Source organism: Rhamphochromis sp. 'chilingali' (genome assembly GCF_963969265.1).
Source record: "Rhamphochromis sp. 'chilingali' genome assembly, chromosome: 9".
NCBI classification, from domain to species: Eukaryota; Metazoa; Chordata; class Actinopteri; order Cichliformes; family Cichlidae; genus Rhamphochromis; species Rhamphochromis sp. 'chilingali'.
Window position 1 is genome coordinate 38,711,551 of NC_137936.1, and position 14,808 is coordinate 38,726,358.

The following is a 14,808-nucleotide window of genomic DNA, read 5'->3' on the forward strand; positions in this document are numbered from 1 at the left end:
AATCTTCAGTGACAGTGTGAGGCACAGTTTGAGCTGCTGTACCAATCAGGGAAAATGTGGCACTTTCAGTTGATTTTAAGATAGAAATGAACCTACCTCGCTCCAGACCAGGTGATGTATTACTGTGTTACCAAGGTGATATAGCCAGGTAAAAAGCCATGTTTATATCAGGAAGCTCTCAGAACACAGTCTCTGACTGTAAACAGTAAACGCTGTGAACTGTTGATGAAGCCAGTGTGTGAATGGGTGGATGACAGGTTGTGTAAAGCGCTTTGGGGTCCTTAGGGACTAGTAAAGCGCTATACAAATACAGGCCATTTACCAAGCCATTCATTTTTCATTTTTCTCTGACCTACCTGCAACCAAACCGCAGCTTTTGCACTACAATTTTGCCTCTGGCTAAAACTGGGTTGGGCCAGTATTTTGTTGTAGGAGAGATTACTTTCTATGCTTACCCGATTCTGCCCAACAGAAGAGTTTCATCATATTTTTAATCATAAAATAGAAGATGTAAACTGGGATTTAATATCACAGATACATCTGAGCCATGGAGGATGAAAAATGATATAAATAGACTAATAAATACTTGGATAAATGTCAAGACTAACAATGAAAATCTTAAATACAAACTTTCATAATAAAAATGATGAAATCAAAATGTGTCTCTATATTTCACCAGTTTCATTTTTGTCAGGCTGTTTTGTAATTTATTTATTTATTTCCTAAAGTAAGATAACGGTATTGTGATTGTCCCTTTACACTAACAATGTCGTTTTTATAAAGCTAGTTGTGTATTTATTCGTAAATGTGGCATTGTTTGTCCTCCATAACGGGCCACTAGTCGCCTTCCGCTGACATACATTATGGGAGCACGGTGAGGGTGTGGACCAATCAGCCGGCGCCAACTGGACGCTGTCCCCGGAATGCTCTGTCTCCGTCCAATCAGAGACGAATGCGTGGAGGACTCCGGAACGAGTCGGACTTCTCGACCAATGAGGTGCTGGCGTAGCGTGACGTGGCGCCGGAAAGACCACACTGATCGTTCACTTTACCGGCGTCTGTGCAGAAGCGGCTGCGGTCCATGAGTGCGGAGTCTCCCTGTCCAACAGCGGTTAACCGGGCGGCATTCTGAGTGTTTATCCTCGCAGAAATGTTGTGTTTGAGCGGGTTGTCGGTGGCGCTCGCCCTCGCTCTCGTGCCGGGTTCCTCCGAAGCCTTGAAGGAAGGAGACTGTGAAGGTAGGTCCGTGTGCTAGCTTCAGTTAGCTTAGCTACAGCGACCAGGGTTCAACAACTTTTCAAAGACCTCCACCCGAAAGCGGTCTAAAGTCCACTGCCAGGGTTACCGTGGCGAAGGGAGCGGAGCTGGTGTTTACAGGGGTGTCACTATTCCAAAAAGAGGGGGGAGGAAGCATCCAGAGCTAATGTTCCCGTGTTACCAGAATAACGAGCTTCATCACTTCCAGTAAACCAAAACTCACCTGCAGACACACCTGGCAGCATCCTGTGAGCGCGAGCCACAGACGGGATATCTGCAGGCTGACACAGAATCAAACATCAGGATGTAAAAGTCTGAAGCTTCACCTGTGAAATGGTTGGATTGGCTGTTGTAGCCAGGTTGGAAATCACCTTAAAAAGTGACCTTGTGTTTGAGAACATGTAAATGAAGTGTAAAAACCAACGAGCCTTAAAGTCAGGGGCCTATCAGGACCCCAGTTTGTGCCACAAAAGTGAGTTTTTTTTAAGTCTAATATCTTTGCTCATATTTATAAATAGTCAGCATCAACAGGATGTGCCAATAGGTTGGATATAAAATAAAATGAAGTGTTTTGCAGGTATCATTATGACTTTATAACTATTGTACATACTGTTCCACATTATAAACAAGCCAGTCCTTCTTGGCCACTTAAACTATCTCAATATAACTGTTATGTTACATTTGTTCTACTTCCTGCTGCCCTCTTGGCTTGATCTCTCTTTTTAATGTCAATGAGAGTTTTACATTTATAAATAAAGAATATATTAGAGTCGCTTTGACAGAGACTGATGGAGCTTCTACCCATGACAGAAATATTCCTTCTGGCTTAAAATAGCATGCCATCTCTGTTTCTATCAGGAGAGGTGTGTTTGACATATGGTTCAGAGGTTGTAGGCCAACAAGTCATTTACAGTAGTTTAAATACTGGAAATCACTTTTTGACCCACCAGTGGGAATCATCCTGAGGTCTGGTGGTGGTCTAACTTAAATAAAATAAGCTCTTTTAAACCTTATTTGTGTTTTAATCAGCTCTGACTGGATATTCTAGACATGCAGGTTTTATTTCTCACTGACTGTTGAATTTAACTTTCAGTCTCCCAGCAAATTCCAATTAAAGTGCGCAGGGTCTTTTCAGAAAGTCTGCGAGTGTCAGTATTTGCATCTAGTTGTTCTCCTTCATTCCTGATATGGAATAAGTTGTTTCTATCGTAAATCTCTGCTGCTTTCAGTTACTCTTTCAGGTTGCAGACGGCTCCGTACGTCCGTTGTCATTTCTGTATGATGACAGACTGTTTGTGAAAAACATAAATCTAAGTTTTTATCTGACAAAGTGTCAAATTCAGTTTTTATTCAATGAGGGAAAAAATGAATAAGAAGTCGTCACATTTTAAACATCCTAATTATTTTTTAAATAAAGGAAAATCTAATCTATATATAGATTGTACGGTACTACATATTTAATAAGATGAGGGACTTTGTTGTGACTGGCTTGTGTTTTTCTTTCTACACAAAGATTTAACCGCTCATCGAGTTGACTTTTGTTTTCCTGTTTCAGTGTGCGTGACCTTCCTGGGGAAGTTTTATCAGTCGCTGAAGGACAAGGATGTAAAGTTTAACAGCGCAGACATCGAGAAGGCGCTCACGGCGAGCTGCAAAGACACCAAAGGCAAAGAAAATCGCTTTGTGAGTAAAACGCGTTTACATGTTTCTGGAAGCTGGAGGTGGTTGGATCGATTAAAATGAACCTGAGCTGGAGATTCAACATGTCAGAACAGGTGTGTGTGAATGAGAGTGAGGAGATGAAATGTTAGAGAGGCGAGGCTGAGATGGTTTGTGCAGAGGAGGGATGGTGGAAATGTTAAAGATTCATGGATGTAGTGAAGGAGGATGTGCCGAGATGGAGGCAGATGGTCCTCTAAGGTTTTGCAGTACAAGCTACAGGAATGAGTGTGATTAAATGCCCCCCCTCCCCCCACAACCATAATCCTGGTCAGTTAAACGAATTATTCAAATTTTATCACCATGGTTTGATGTCACCTGCCACAGCCCGGGTGTCAGGATCAGCACCTGCAGCTCTCTGATGTGGAAAGTGTCTGTGAGCTGAATCTTTTTTGCTGGTTTTCTGACTTTCAGACTAGTTTTCTCCTGTTTAAACACCCAGACAGTGCAAGTCAGGGGTGTCCAAACTTTTTTCACTGAGGGCCACATACATAAAAATATAGGAGGGTCTGGGCCACTTACTAGAAATTAGATATATAACCTTAACTTTAGTGTATTAAAGTTAGAAAAATCACTTAAAAGTGGTCGAATATGTTATATTGTTGAATATAATTAAAGACAAAACTGCCTTCATCACAGCTTTCCATAAATGGATCTTTATTGATTTATTCAGAAAAAGCTTTGGCAGCTCGTTCTCACAACAGCCTCAGATTTCTTCTTAGACAGAAGATTTACAGCACAGAGAAAAACCAATAAAGATGGGACGGGTACATTTCAAGTTTGTTGTTTAAGTTATTAGGCTCAGCAACACACCTATGAACGTTCGTTTGAAACCATTATCGACATTAACAGACTGAACTGGACTTAATAACAGGAGTGCATCATTTTAGTAAATTCTTCTGGTGAGTATCAGCTGCGCTGGGTATGTAAATCGGGCCGTCCAGCTGCGGTGCTGATCCGACGCCACTCGTGCCAAAAATCCGGACAAATGTTTCTTGATCAAGGAGCAGATCTGCATCAGATGAGATCAGCTGACTACGTGTGCGTGCGCTGTGCACAGCGGTGTGTACTCTGCGTGTTAACAAGAAAAACGCATATAAGAAAGTGGTGCACAAAAGCAGAGTAGTGACAAGACTCATGCGTATTATTGATATTTGAAGCATGTGCACATGCATGCTTATTAACACACGGGTACTGTGGAATATATTTTTAAAGCGCTCGTGCTCTCGTCCACTCCCCGCAAAAAAATAGCAGCTGTGCGGCGTCTGTGGCATCGGTGCTCTCATCGCATGCAATGGAGTAAAAATCAAAAGCGCAGCTTCATCAGACAGCTGCAGTTTAATGTTGGCTGACGAGTCTCCAGTGCGTCGCACGACTGGATTTCTGGACACGCTGACGTTGTTGAAGTCCTGCACTTTTTCCGGGCTCATTATTTCGGTGACTTTAATGAGGCCGTGTTTTATGAGGTCTCCATCTGAAAAAGGCTCACCATGTCTCGCGATGAGTTGGGCGACCTCACAGCTCGCTATTGGAGCCTTTTCCTGGACTTTTTGAGCACGAAATAAATACTGCTGCTGACCCTGCAGGAGAGCTACGCTTTGCTTTAATTTCTGCTCTGGCTCGGCACCAGTGTCGGATGCACAGGCCTGATGTTTGGTTTCATAATGACGTCGTACATTATCCTCTTTCATAACTGCCACAGTTTCAGTGCAGATCAAACAGACACACTTCCCCTTGAGTTCTTTGAAGAAATCTTCACTCTCCCACCGTGTCTGAAATGTTCTGCACTCACTTTTCTACTTTTCGCTTCTTTGGTTCTGCCATGTTTAGTAACTTGGGGGTAAATTTCTTCTGTGATGTCCTTTTTGGTGGAGCAACTGCCTTGATCAACAGCAGCTCCCCCTGGTGTTAAAACTAAGAAGTGCAATGCACTCAGGCAAAAGTTGAAGTGCGGCCATATTCTATTCTATTTATGAAATTACTTGCGGGCCAATTAAAAATGGATCACGGGCCGCAGTTGGTCCGCGGGCCGGAGTTTGGACACCCCTGGTGTAAGTGAATGTGATCGCAGTTTATATGAAAATGTTTGAGTTCAGTCATGTTGTGTTTGGGCAGCTTGCCACCACTAGGGGGTGCAGCGCTGCTCCCTGGGACAGAGACCTTCCTGTGTTTGGTTTTTGTAAATGGACTCTTATGATGAACCGTTTGAAGCAGACGTTTTCTATTTTAGCACGTGACGCAGCAGAATCCAGCAGAGTGACCGAAGCCGCTCGTGTTTCATTCGTCTTTAACTTTTTGATTTCTCCTCCCTGTTCAGTGTTACTACATCGGTGCAACGAGTGACGCGGCAACCAAGATGATCAATGAGGTTTCCAAACCGCTCAGCTACCACGTCCCCGTGGAGAAGATCTGCGAGAAGCTCAAGAAGAAGGACGGCCAGATCTGTGAGCTGAAATACGGTGAGGAGGGAAGAGTGCGGATCTTCTCGCCTAACAAACGGTTGAGCCCCACAGTTCAGGAAGTCAACAATAATAATAAAAAACAATAATAGTAGCTTAGCTGGTGTATTATTTATAGAATTATATTTTATTTATAAACCAGCTTTAAGAAAATACGTCCTTTGTTTGATACATGAAATCATCAATTTAACTGTGGCTGATCGATGAGTACCGACCCTTCAAAATAAGAGCGGTGAGTGTCTGAGATGATTTAAAAACGGCTGACGTGAATAAACTGTCGCTCACAGAGACGGCGCAGCTGCTCGTAGACAGCACGTGGACTCATGAATCCACATGAATCAGCCGTGCTCTGATTATTTCAGTCTTATTGATTTTTTTTCTTGCTTTCCTTGCAGATAAACAGTTGGACCTGACCTCAGTGGACCTGAAAAAGCTTAAAGTGAAGGACCTGAAGAAGATCCTGGAGGAGTGGGGCGAGTCGTGCAAGGGCTGCGCTGAAAAGTCCGACTTCATCCGCAAAATCACAGAGCTGATGCCCAAGTACGCGCCGGCAGCCGCCAACGCACGGACAGACCTGTAAAAACATAAATATATGGACTCTGATCAGACTGCAATCCAGCGCAGAGAAGAAGGCGGAGCGGGAGTTTTGTTGGGCATGCTTGTTTTGTTTTTTTAATATTTGAAGAGGCAGTTTCAGAAGTATAGATGTTAGCGTAGTCCTGATCTGTACTTCTAAGTGAGGGAGAGCCAGCAGCAGCTGTAGTTAATAATCTTCACAGTGACTGCCTAAATAAGACCTCCAGTTTTCTTCACCACATTGACTCGGATGTTTATAAATTCTAAGTGTGTGCGACTGAGCCGTGATGAGGGAAATTCAAACAGTAAGAGGAGCCTGGAGTGACCGAGGAGCCAAACATGGAGAAACCTGTAACGAGTTACCTGTACATTTATGTGAAGATCAAAACAGGAGCTGCTGATGGAGAATTCGGCTACTTTTCATTTGTCTAAATGTCAAAAAATAATAAATCCAGACTAAAATAAGATGATTGGGTTTGGATCTCCTGATCGTTGCCATCGTATTGGTTCCCAAACAGGTGCTCAGAGCGGCGTTTCCTTTAAATTGGGGAAAATACTCAGATACAGAAAAGATACCAGAGCTAGGCTCATGTGGCGGAGAGGAGGAGAACACTGGGAGATGATGTCACCTGGAAGTTTTCCTGAGGAGGAGACGTTTAAAGTTTCTGGTCGGAGAAGCTCCTCCCACAGATCCCCTCTGACATGAGCTCCGCTGTTTCCATGGTGACTGCAGGACGGGTGGATGTACTGAGACTTGTGGGTGATCCTGACATACTGAGTGTTTGTTCAGCTCCACCCTGCCGTGATCTGTTTCAGGAAAGCTGCAGTTTGTGTTTCTGTTCTCGTTAGATTGAAGGTCTCTGCAGAATCGTCCCGTCACCTTCTCGGCCAGTGAGAAAGCTCCGCCTCCCTCAGGTTAAAATGACGGTTCAGGCCCCTCCCTCCTCCACCATCCTCTCTGGTGTCAAGTACAGAAAAAACCCTGCTTTTCCCTGGAACGTTCCCACTTCTACTGCGCTGTTTGGATCATTTGTGCTTGCCGCTCGGGTTTGTTAGGATTTACGAGTGGCCCCGGGTCGAGTGCGGCGCTGGACTTCACGGCTCTTGGAAAAAGATTAGCACAAAACTTCAAACCACCGATGACAAGTGTGGGTGACTGTCAGCAAAGCAGGAAACTTTATTTAGAATAATATTTAAGGGTTTTTTCTCTTCAATTTCTAATAAATAAATACAGTTTCTGACTTTTTTACATCCACCTTTGATGTCGCTCACTCAGACACTTCATGTGTTCGTGGTCCCTAAACGTTGGGAAACAACCATTTACCGTGTTCTCTCTCACATGTGGTGGAACTGAACTGCCCCTCCACTCTGGACTGCGGCGGCGTCTCGATGGACGCTGGATGAAACTTGTTTTGTTTGACATAAACGGATGACCTGTAGCTAAAGGTGGTGATAAAAGCTGTGTGTGATGCTTCATATGAAAAATGAAAACTTAAAATATGCTGTTGTCTCACAGTGACTTTTCATGTAAGGCAGTGTCATTTGTTACAACTGTACTATTCTACTTTTTCATTAAAATATGAAAAGCTCCAGGCCCTGCTCTCTGTGATGCACTCACACCTGTGTAGCACTTTGTCTACGTCTCACACTCCACACCGCTGCTTCTGAAAAAGCCTAATGCCTGCCTTTGGAAGGAAGCTGGAGGAAAACCAGTCACAAGCAGAAAAACATGAGTTTGTTCTTCTCTCCTGAGCATGATCGAACACTTTCCACTGACTTAGTTTAAAACATGAAAGCATTTCTCTCATTAGCTATGAACTACTACTCCCTGTATCACTCCTGGATATTTGGGAATACGCTGGAAAATTACCCCCCAAAATGTCTTTATTTCAAACAGAAAATTACAGAACAAAGATCTTGTGCACATCCCAACAAGCAACAAAGCAGAGAAATAAAGGTGCATGAATGATATAAAGTATTGGCCACAAAGAATCGCCATTTTTAGTGATACTCATGAATGTTGTAATTGCTTAGTGGAGAAGAGAGAAAATTAAATATAAAATCCAATAAATATGTAAGAAGTGCAGTTTACAGCAGGATAAAATTAGCCCCGACTTTGTATTCCATAATAACGCGTCCGGCGTCATGACGTCCGCCACGGTTGCGTCATCACGTCTCCGCCCTCCAGAGGGAACGCGCACATTCCTATTGTCCAAGATGGCGGCGCTGGTGCAGACCCTCCGACGCTGATATGTTTTTAACCGACTTTGTGCTCGTTTCTCGGCGTGTGTGCGGTCACCCAGCGGCCCGGGGAGAAGCGTGTGTTTGCCGTAGCTGCCGTCTGCAGCCTCAGCGTCGCTAACAGGCCTGGACTTCGCTGCCCGGGCCCGGATTCCCATCGCAGGCTCCGAAAAGTTTGAGCTCCATCATCCTTTGAAAATGAAGCGGCAGGCCGGGAGAGAGGCGAGCCCGTCCAGGGCCGCCGCCAAGCGGATACGGGAGCGGGAGAGTGCGCGGAGAGAGGAGGTTCCACCGCCGCCCCCACCGCTGGCCCTGCTGCTGGCAGACAGCCGGGGATACCACCGCCGGAGCCGCAGCCGCGAGCGGGAGAAACCGCGGCTCCGGGAGGAGCGGGCTACCGCCCTGGAGCTCCACCACCGGCACGAACTCAGCCTGCTCGGCCGGCCGCCCCTCCGCACCGCCGCGGCCGAGGTTCCAGCCTCCCGCCCGGGCACGCTGGAGTACAAGACGCTCCTCATCAGCAACCTGGGCTCGCAGGTGTCAGACGAGGACGTGGAGGACGCGCTATTCCACGAGTTTAAGAAGTTCGGGGACGTCAGCGTGAAGCTGTCGCACACCCCCGAGCTGGGCCGGATCGCCTACGTCAATTTCCGACACCCGGAGGACGCCAAGGAGGCCCGGCACGCCAAGTCCTCCAGGTTAGTGCTGGGAGATCGGCAGCTTAAAATCGAACCCATGTACGTGAGGAGGCGGAGCGCCACGCCGCCCGACGTCGGGTATTTACCTGTGCACGCGCCCTACCCGTACCGACAGCGCTCCCTGTCCCCTCCCGTGCCCGGCGTGAGCAACATCAGGGACCTCCGGGCCCGCCACTACGCCCTGGAGCAGCTGGGCCTGAGCCGGGAGAGGGAGAGGCTGCTGGATTATTACGGCATGCTGGATGAGCGGGGTCGGCCCTACGGCTTCCCCCCCATGCCCGTGGTGGAGGATTTAAAACCTGAGGACGACCAGAGGGCCACCAGCAACCTGTTTATTGGAAACCTGGACGGTAACGTCACAGAGGCCGAACTCAGGAGGGGCTTTGACAAGTATGGCATCATAGAGGATGTGGTGATTAAACGTCCTTCACGTGGGCAGGGCGGGGCTTACGCTTTTGTGAAGTTTCAAAATCTGGACATGGCGCACAGGGCCAAAGTAGCCATGCAGGGGCGGCTGATCGGAGGCAACCCCATAAAAATTGGCTATGGCAAAGCCAACCCCACCACCCGGCTGTGGGTGGGCGGGCTGGGGCCCGGGAACTCTCTGGCCGCCCTGGCTCGGGAGTTTGACCGTTTCGGAAGCATTAGGAACATAGACTATGTGAAGGGGGACAGCTTTGCTTACATTCAGTACGAGAGTCTGGACGCCGCTCAGGCCGCCTGCACACAGATGAGGGGCTTTCCTCTGGGGGGCCCCGAGCGCCGCCTCAGGGTGGACTTCGCCAAAGTGGAGGAGAGCCCCTCTCGTCCGTTTCCTCCTGGCTACCAGCCTCCCGTGGCGCTGCCCTCTCACTACGACCTGCTCGGGGAGGCATACAGCCGCCATCGCAGCCTGGAGCGGGAGCTGAGGGGGGCCAGGGACCGCCTGTCGCCGCCCTCTCACAGCCTCCTCTCCCTCCGGGAGCGGGAGAGGGCCCTGCTGGAGAGAGACTACCCCACCAGCCCCACACGAAGCCTGGAGAGGAGGACGGCAGGCGTGGAAGCGTTCGGGAGGAGCGGGCGAGGAGCCAGGAGCCGCAGCAGGAGTAGGGAGCGCTGGCTCAAGGAGCGGGAGGAGAGGAGGAGCCGGAGAAGAAGCCGGAGCAGGAGCGTGTCCGCTGAGAGGCAGACGGAGGAGCGGGAGAAGGAGAGGGTGAGGTCCAGGGTTCGCGGTCCACTAGGCACCGTCTCTCCTGATGCGAGCCCAGACCGAGCTCGGGTCAGAGCGCCGGACTCCACCACGGAGCCACGAGACCACTCCCCTGACAGCGGCGGAGGGGTGCGGCACTCCACCGCAGCCACTGCTGCCAGTGAAGAAGATCCCCCGTCTGGCCGCCACCACAGCAAGAGGTCCTCCAGCGACCACGTCAACAACAACAACAACAACCACCACCATCGAAACAGCGAGATCATCACCACCGGCTCCCCCGCTGCCATCCACACCAACACCACCTCCCCCCCGAGCACGCTGTCTGAGTTCGCCCAGACGGCGCTCTCCAAGACGTGGCACGGCTTCTTCGCCTTGAAGAACAGTAGTTTCCCCACCGACCTGTACCTGCTGGAGGGCGGGGCGGCGTTCTTCAGCGCCGTGATGAAGGACAGCCCGAAGCTGCAGAACCAGCCCAGCCAGCTAAAGATCGCCCAGCGGCTCCGCATGGACCAGACCCGGCTCGACGAGGTGTCGCGCCGCATCAAACTAGGCCGCCCGGACAACTTCGCCATCCTGCTGGCCCTCCAGGGCCCCGTCGACCGCCAGGCCCCCGCCCCCGAGCCGGGCCTGCAGGTGCGCTTGCTCCGTCACCTGGTGACGTACCTGCGGAACAAAGAAGCTGCTGGAGTCGTGAGCCTCCCCGCTGTAAAGGAGGGCGCGCCGGGGGCCATGCTGTACGCCTTTCCGCCCGGCGAGTTCTCGCAGCAGTACCTGCAGGCTGCCAAGAGGACTGTGGGTAACCTGGACGAGGAGCACATGGTTATTGTGATCGTCAATGACACTAACTGAACCTGCACAGGTGTGAGCGCAGAGGAATACTTCCATGTTGTTTTTAGACAGAAAAGCATTATTATTGTTTTACTCAGTATGTTATGAATGAAACACGGCGAGCTACACTACGTCTGCGGCGCCCTCGGGGGCTCGTGGAAAATGCGTTATTATAAAACACTTAAATGAGGCTAAAACGCTGCACGCAGGCAGTGCTTGGTCCCGGCAGGAAGTAGAGTTTATTGTGGAAGTCGTATCGTGAGAAATGCCCGTTTGTTACACGTGTCCGTGCGATTATAAACACGCCGCCGCCACCTTATCGACGGGGAAACTTGACCCAGCCGACTGCCAGACAGAATAAAGCAGGAAAAATATTACAATAAATATTCACTTCTAATAAGACATAATCATGAAGCAGTGAACCAAAACGATCTTAAAGGTCACGACTAAAAAAAGTCCGAATTAATACAGAAACTGGATGTTTGACTTGTTGAACACATAAAACCAAAGTTTAATATTAAAGTCACAAAGTTAAAAAAGTCAAACTTTGCTGTAAAACCACAGCATAAAAATTATCTTTAAAAAGTTTGATCATTATTTCTATAAATTATTGTGGTTTATGTGTCAAAGGTACAGAACATAAAGTAGGATGTTTAAATAAAAAAGTGAAGTTTTAGATTTGGAAAGTAATGTTTCTAAAATCCATGCGTCACTTTGATATTTAAGATTAAAAGCACATTTTTGACTTCATGTATTTCTGTCCTTATCTTGAATGTGATAAAGGCCACACCCCCTCAGAGCTCAGGTGTCGGCTGACCCCGCCCTCATCCTCTGATCACTTCAGTATCCTTAAATGATGAGAAAATACAATACAAACAGGAAACAGACAAAGGTCCCCTTCAAAACAAAAGCTGCGCCTTTTTAAACGTGTGCTTCAAGAAGAGCAGAAGCTCAGAGATAAAATATTAAAGACAAGAACACAAAAAAACCCTTTTTTCATGATTATCTGGAGTCACGATAACGGAACAAGCCGACGTTAAATCATCAGAGTCTAAAGATTTGAAATGTATGGATTTTATATATAGTAGTAAAATGTAAAATCTGATGTTTCTCTCCAGACTTTCACATCTGATTGACTAAACTGAGGCCTCATCTAATTTAATTCAAACATTTTATTTTTATCAAAACTGCATTTTACTCCTTTTTGACTTTTAATATCATTAGATTTGCTTTGAGAATCATAAATGTGACGTCAGGAAGCACGTTTGGTTATTCTACTTCATAGTGTTCTTATTGTTTGTTAATGATGAGGATTTATTTTAATAATTACTGAGGCTTTTTCTGCTTCGTGCTCTTCTTCGAACTGCTCAGTTTTCACATCGTCTAGTCGCCGCCAGCTGTTGAGCACATCTGCACAAGTAGGACACTGAGAGCAGGAAGTACCCTCAGACTAAACTGTCATTTCTCACGATACGAGTACACACACTTATCGCTCAGAGCAGCACTTTTTCTATTCTAAGCTGTTACACACAACACTAAACCCCGACAGGAGTCTTCGTGCGCTCTCTGAACTGTACCGAGCTGCCCCGAATGTCCGAGCCGAGCAGCACCGGGTGGTTTTATTCAGAGTACTGTAAACCGAGGGGGAAGCGGCACTTTGTCTCCCCCTGTTGGCTTCTTCTGGGACTTTTTTTGGTTAAGTGAGGCCGGTGGATTCCCAACCCTCCGTCCCCACCGCTGTAAAGTTCATGTTAGTTAGTGTTTTTATCAATTTAAAATCATTCCAGGTGTTTTGTTTGGAAGCTGTACGAGTGTGTTCGATGTTGCATGCAGGAAAAAAAGTTTGGTTTTGTCAGTCAACAAAACAAAAAGAAACGCCAGCTTCTCCAGGAAGCTGCTGATGTTTGATCATATTACTGGTTTTATATTGTACACATTTATACCTTTTATTGGATTTTAATACATCAGTCCATCTGTTATCCACACCTGCTTCTTTGTTTTTATGTTTTCTCCCTTAAATTGTCATTTTTCTGGTCAATTTTAGTCAAATAAAACCTTTTAACCAATGATTCAAGGGCTGATTTTAAGACCATTCAGATGTAATGAGTAAAACAGTTTGACACTAAATTATGTGAGAGGTGAAAATGTGGCGGAATAAATAATGAAGCCAGTAAATTACAGTAATTAGAATAAACAGTTGAAAAAGTAAAGAAGCTTTGAGTTGAGCTGAACTGAGTTTCTTATACAGCTCGATGGTGTGAGAGCGACTCGGTCCGTGTTTATGCTTTAATGATGATGAAGAAAAGCACAAATATAAGGAAGCCTGTTAATGCCAGTAAGACAAAAAATTAGGATGAAGATTAGCCGTGATTTTATTTTTTTGTTTACTCGTTTTCGGTCATGTCCAAAGTCATAATGAAAATGTTAAAGAGTGAAATTAACTTTGGCTTTATGACCCAATGCATGAGTTTTATTTTTAAATAATTAAATGATTCGGTGTGTTGTTTAAATTCTGGTATTTTCTCTCATTTTGATAAAAAAATAAAAATAAAAAAATCAAAGTTGTCCTGAAAAAATTATATTTTTTCAGTTTCCACTTCTTTGACGTTTGTTCATGATTTTTATATATCACGGCAAGAAAATCATGGCAATAACTGTTCTTATGTTTTTGTTTTTTTAAATTTTGACTTAAAACTAAATTGTAATTAAGTCACAAGCTTGACTTTCTAAACTAAAAGATAAAATATCTTTCTTGTAAATAAAATAAAAATAAATTTGTATATATTTAATAATGATGGTTAGCCTCCATGCAGTGCTGAATTGGAAGAAAATGAATTGACAGCTTATGTTTTCTGTTTTAGTTTGTCTTTTCTTGACATTCATGGGCTTCCTTACTTTTAGTCTTTCCAAGCGTTAATTAAAAAATTATGGCGGGAACATTTCAAACTCTCCAGGATGCACCTTTGAATATTATTTGAACACTTCCTTAAAAAACAGCTTGAAAACTGTAACATATGAATAAACAAATAAGTCAATCAATGAAAAGAATTGATCAGATTTCACTTGTTTGAGTTTCCCTTAAAGGTTTGTGATGTGAGTGAAGATGCCCCCCCCCCTTTCTTTAAATCAAACAAAATTGATGTCATACATTTGTGCTGCTGTCATTTTAAAGATATTAGTACGTTTCTAGAGGTCATCCAAGGTCAAGGTGCTGAACTAGCTATTATTTTTTATTTTGAAAAAATAGTTTTAAACTTGAGGCTCGACGGTTCATGCATTTAGCTTTGCTAACAGGAAACATGCTTACGTTGTTCTGATAGTTTTGTATGTTGCAAATAAAGTTTTGTTCTCTGACAGAAAACATATTTTAACTATTATAAGTTAACTTCGTTTTTTACTTTTACAGAGTGATGATGATAAAAAATATCCAGTATTGGTTTATGTTTCACAACCTTTTTCACAGTGAAGATGTGGCCTGAATGACCTCTGGAAACTTTTATTAAACGTAGTACAAACGTTTGGCATCAAGTTTATTTGATTTGAAGAAGGTGGGTTTGTCGCTCTGTGCCGTGAAGACAGCTCCTGGTAATCTGGACGTTACGATGTCCATGTCCACTGTAAATATTTTCCACACCTCCCAGAATAAATGACTGTGATGCAGTACGTCCAGCACATTTACGAAGAATTTTACTTTATAATTCTCATGGTTAAAATATAACGCGTGATCATTATGATCAAATTAGCAGTAATACTTTGTTCAGTGTGTGTCGCCCTTTTTGGAAATAAACTGAAAATAGTGCCAAAAGTGAACAAACGACCACGTTAAACACATTATTGGTGT

At 45.4% G+C, this 14,808-nt stretch overlaps 2 protein-coding genes across 2 annotated transcripts; both read left to right on the forward strand.

The window, feature by feature from the left end:
• The first annotated feature begins 1,038 nt into the window (after positions 1–1,038).
• manf (mesencephalic astrocyte-derived neurotrophic factor) lies at positions 1,039–7,605 on the forward strand. Its single transcript, XM_080891479.1, has 4 exons — positions 1,039–1,238; positions 2,813–2,940; positions 5,294–5,435; positions 5,831–7,605. Exons 1-4 carry the CDS (start codon positions 1,151–1,153, stop codon positions 6,013–6,015), a joined length of 543 nt encoding a protein of 180 aa, XP_080747605.1. The 5' UTR covers positions 1,039–1,150; the 3' UTR covers positions 6,016–7,605.
• Positions 7,606–7,902: 297 nt separating this feature from the next.
• On the forward strand, positions 7,903–13,036 carry rbm15b (RNA binding motif protein 15B). Its single transcript, XM_080891478.1, has one exon. It carries the CDS (start codon positions 8,451–8,453, stop codon positions 10,986–10,988), a length of 2,538 nt encoding a protein of 845 aa, XP_080747604.1. The 5' UTR covers positions 7,903–8,450; the 3' UTR covers positions 10,989–13,036.
• Positions 13,037–14,808: the final 1,772 nt, after the last annotated feature.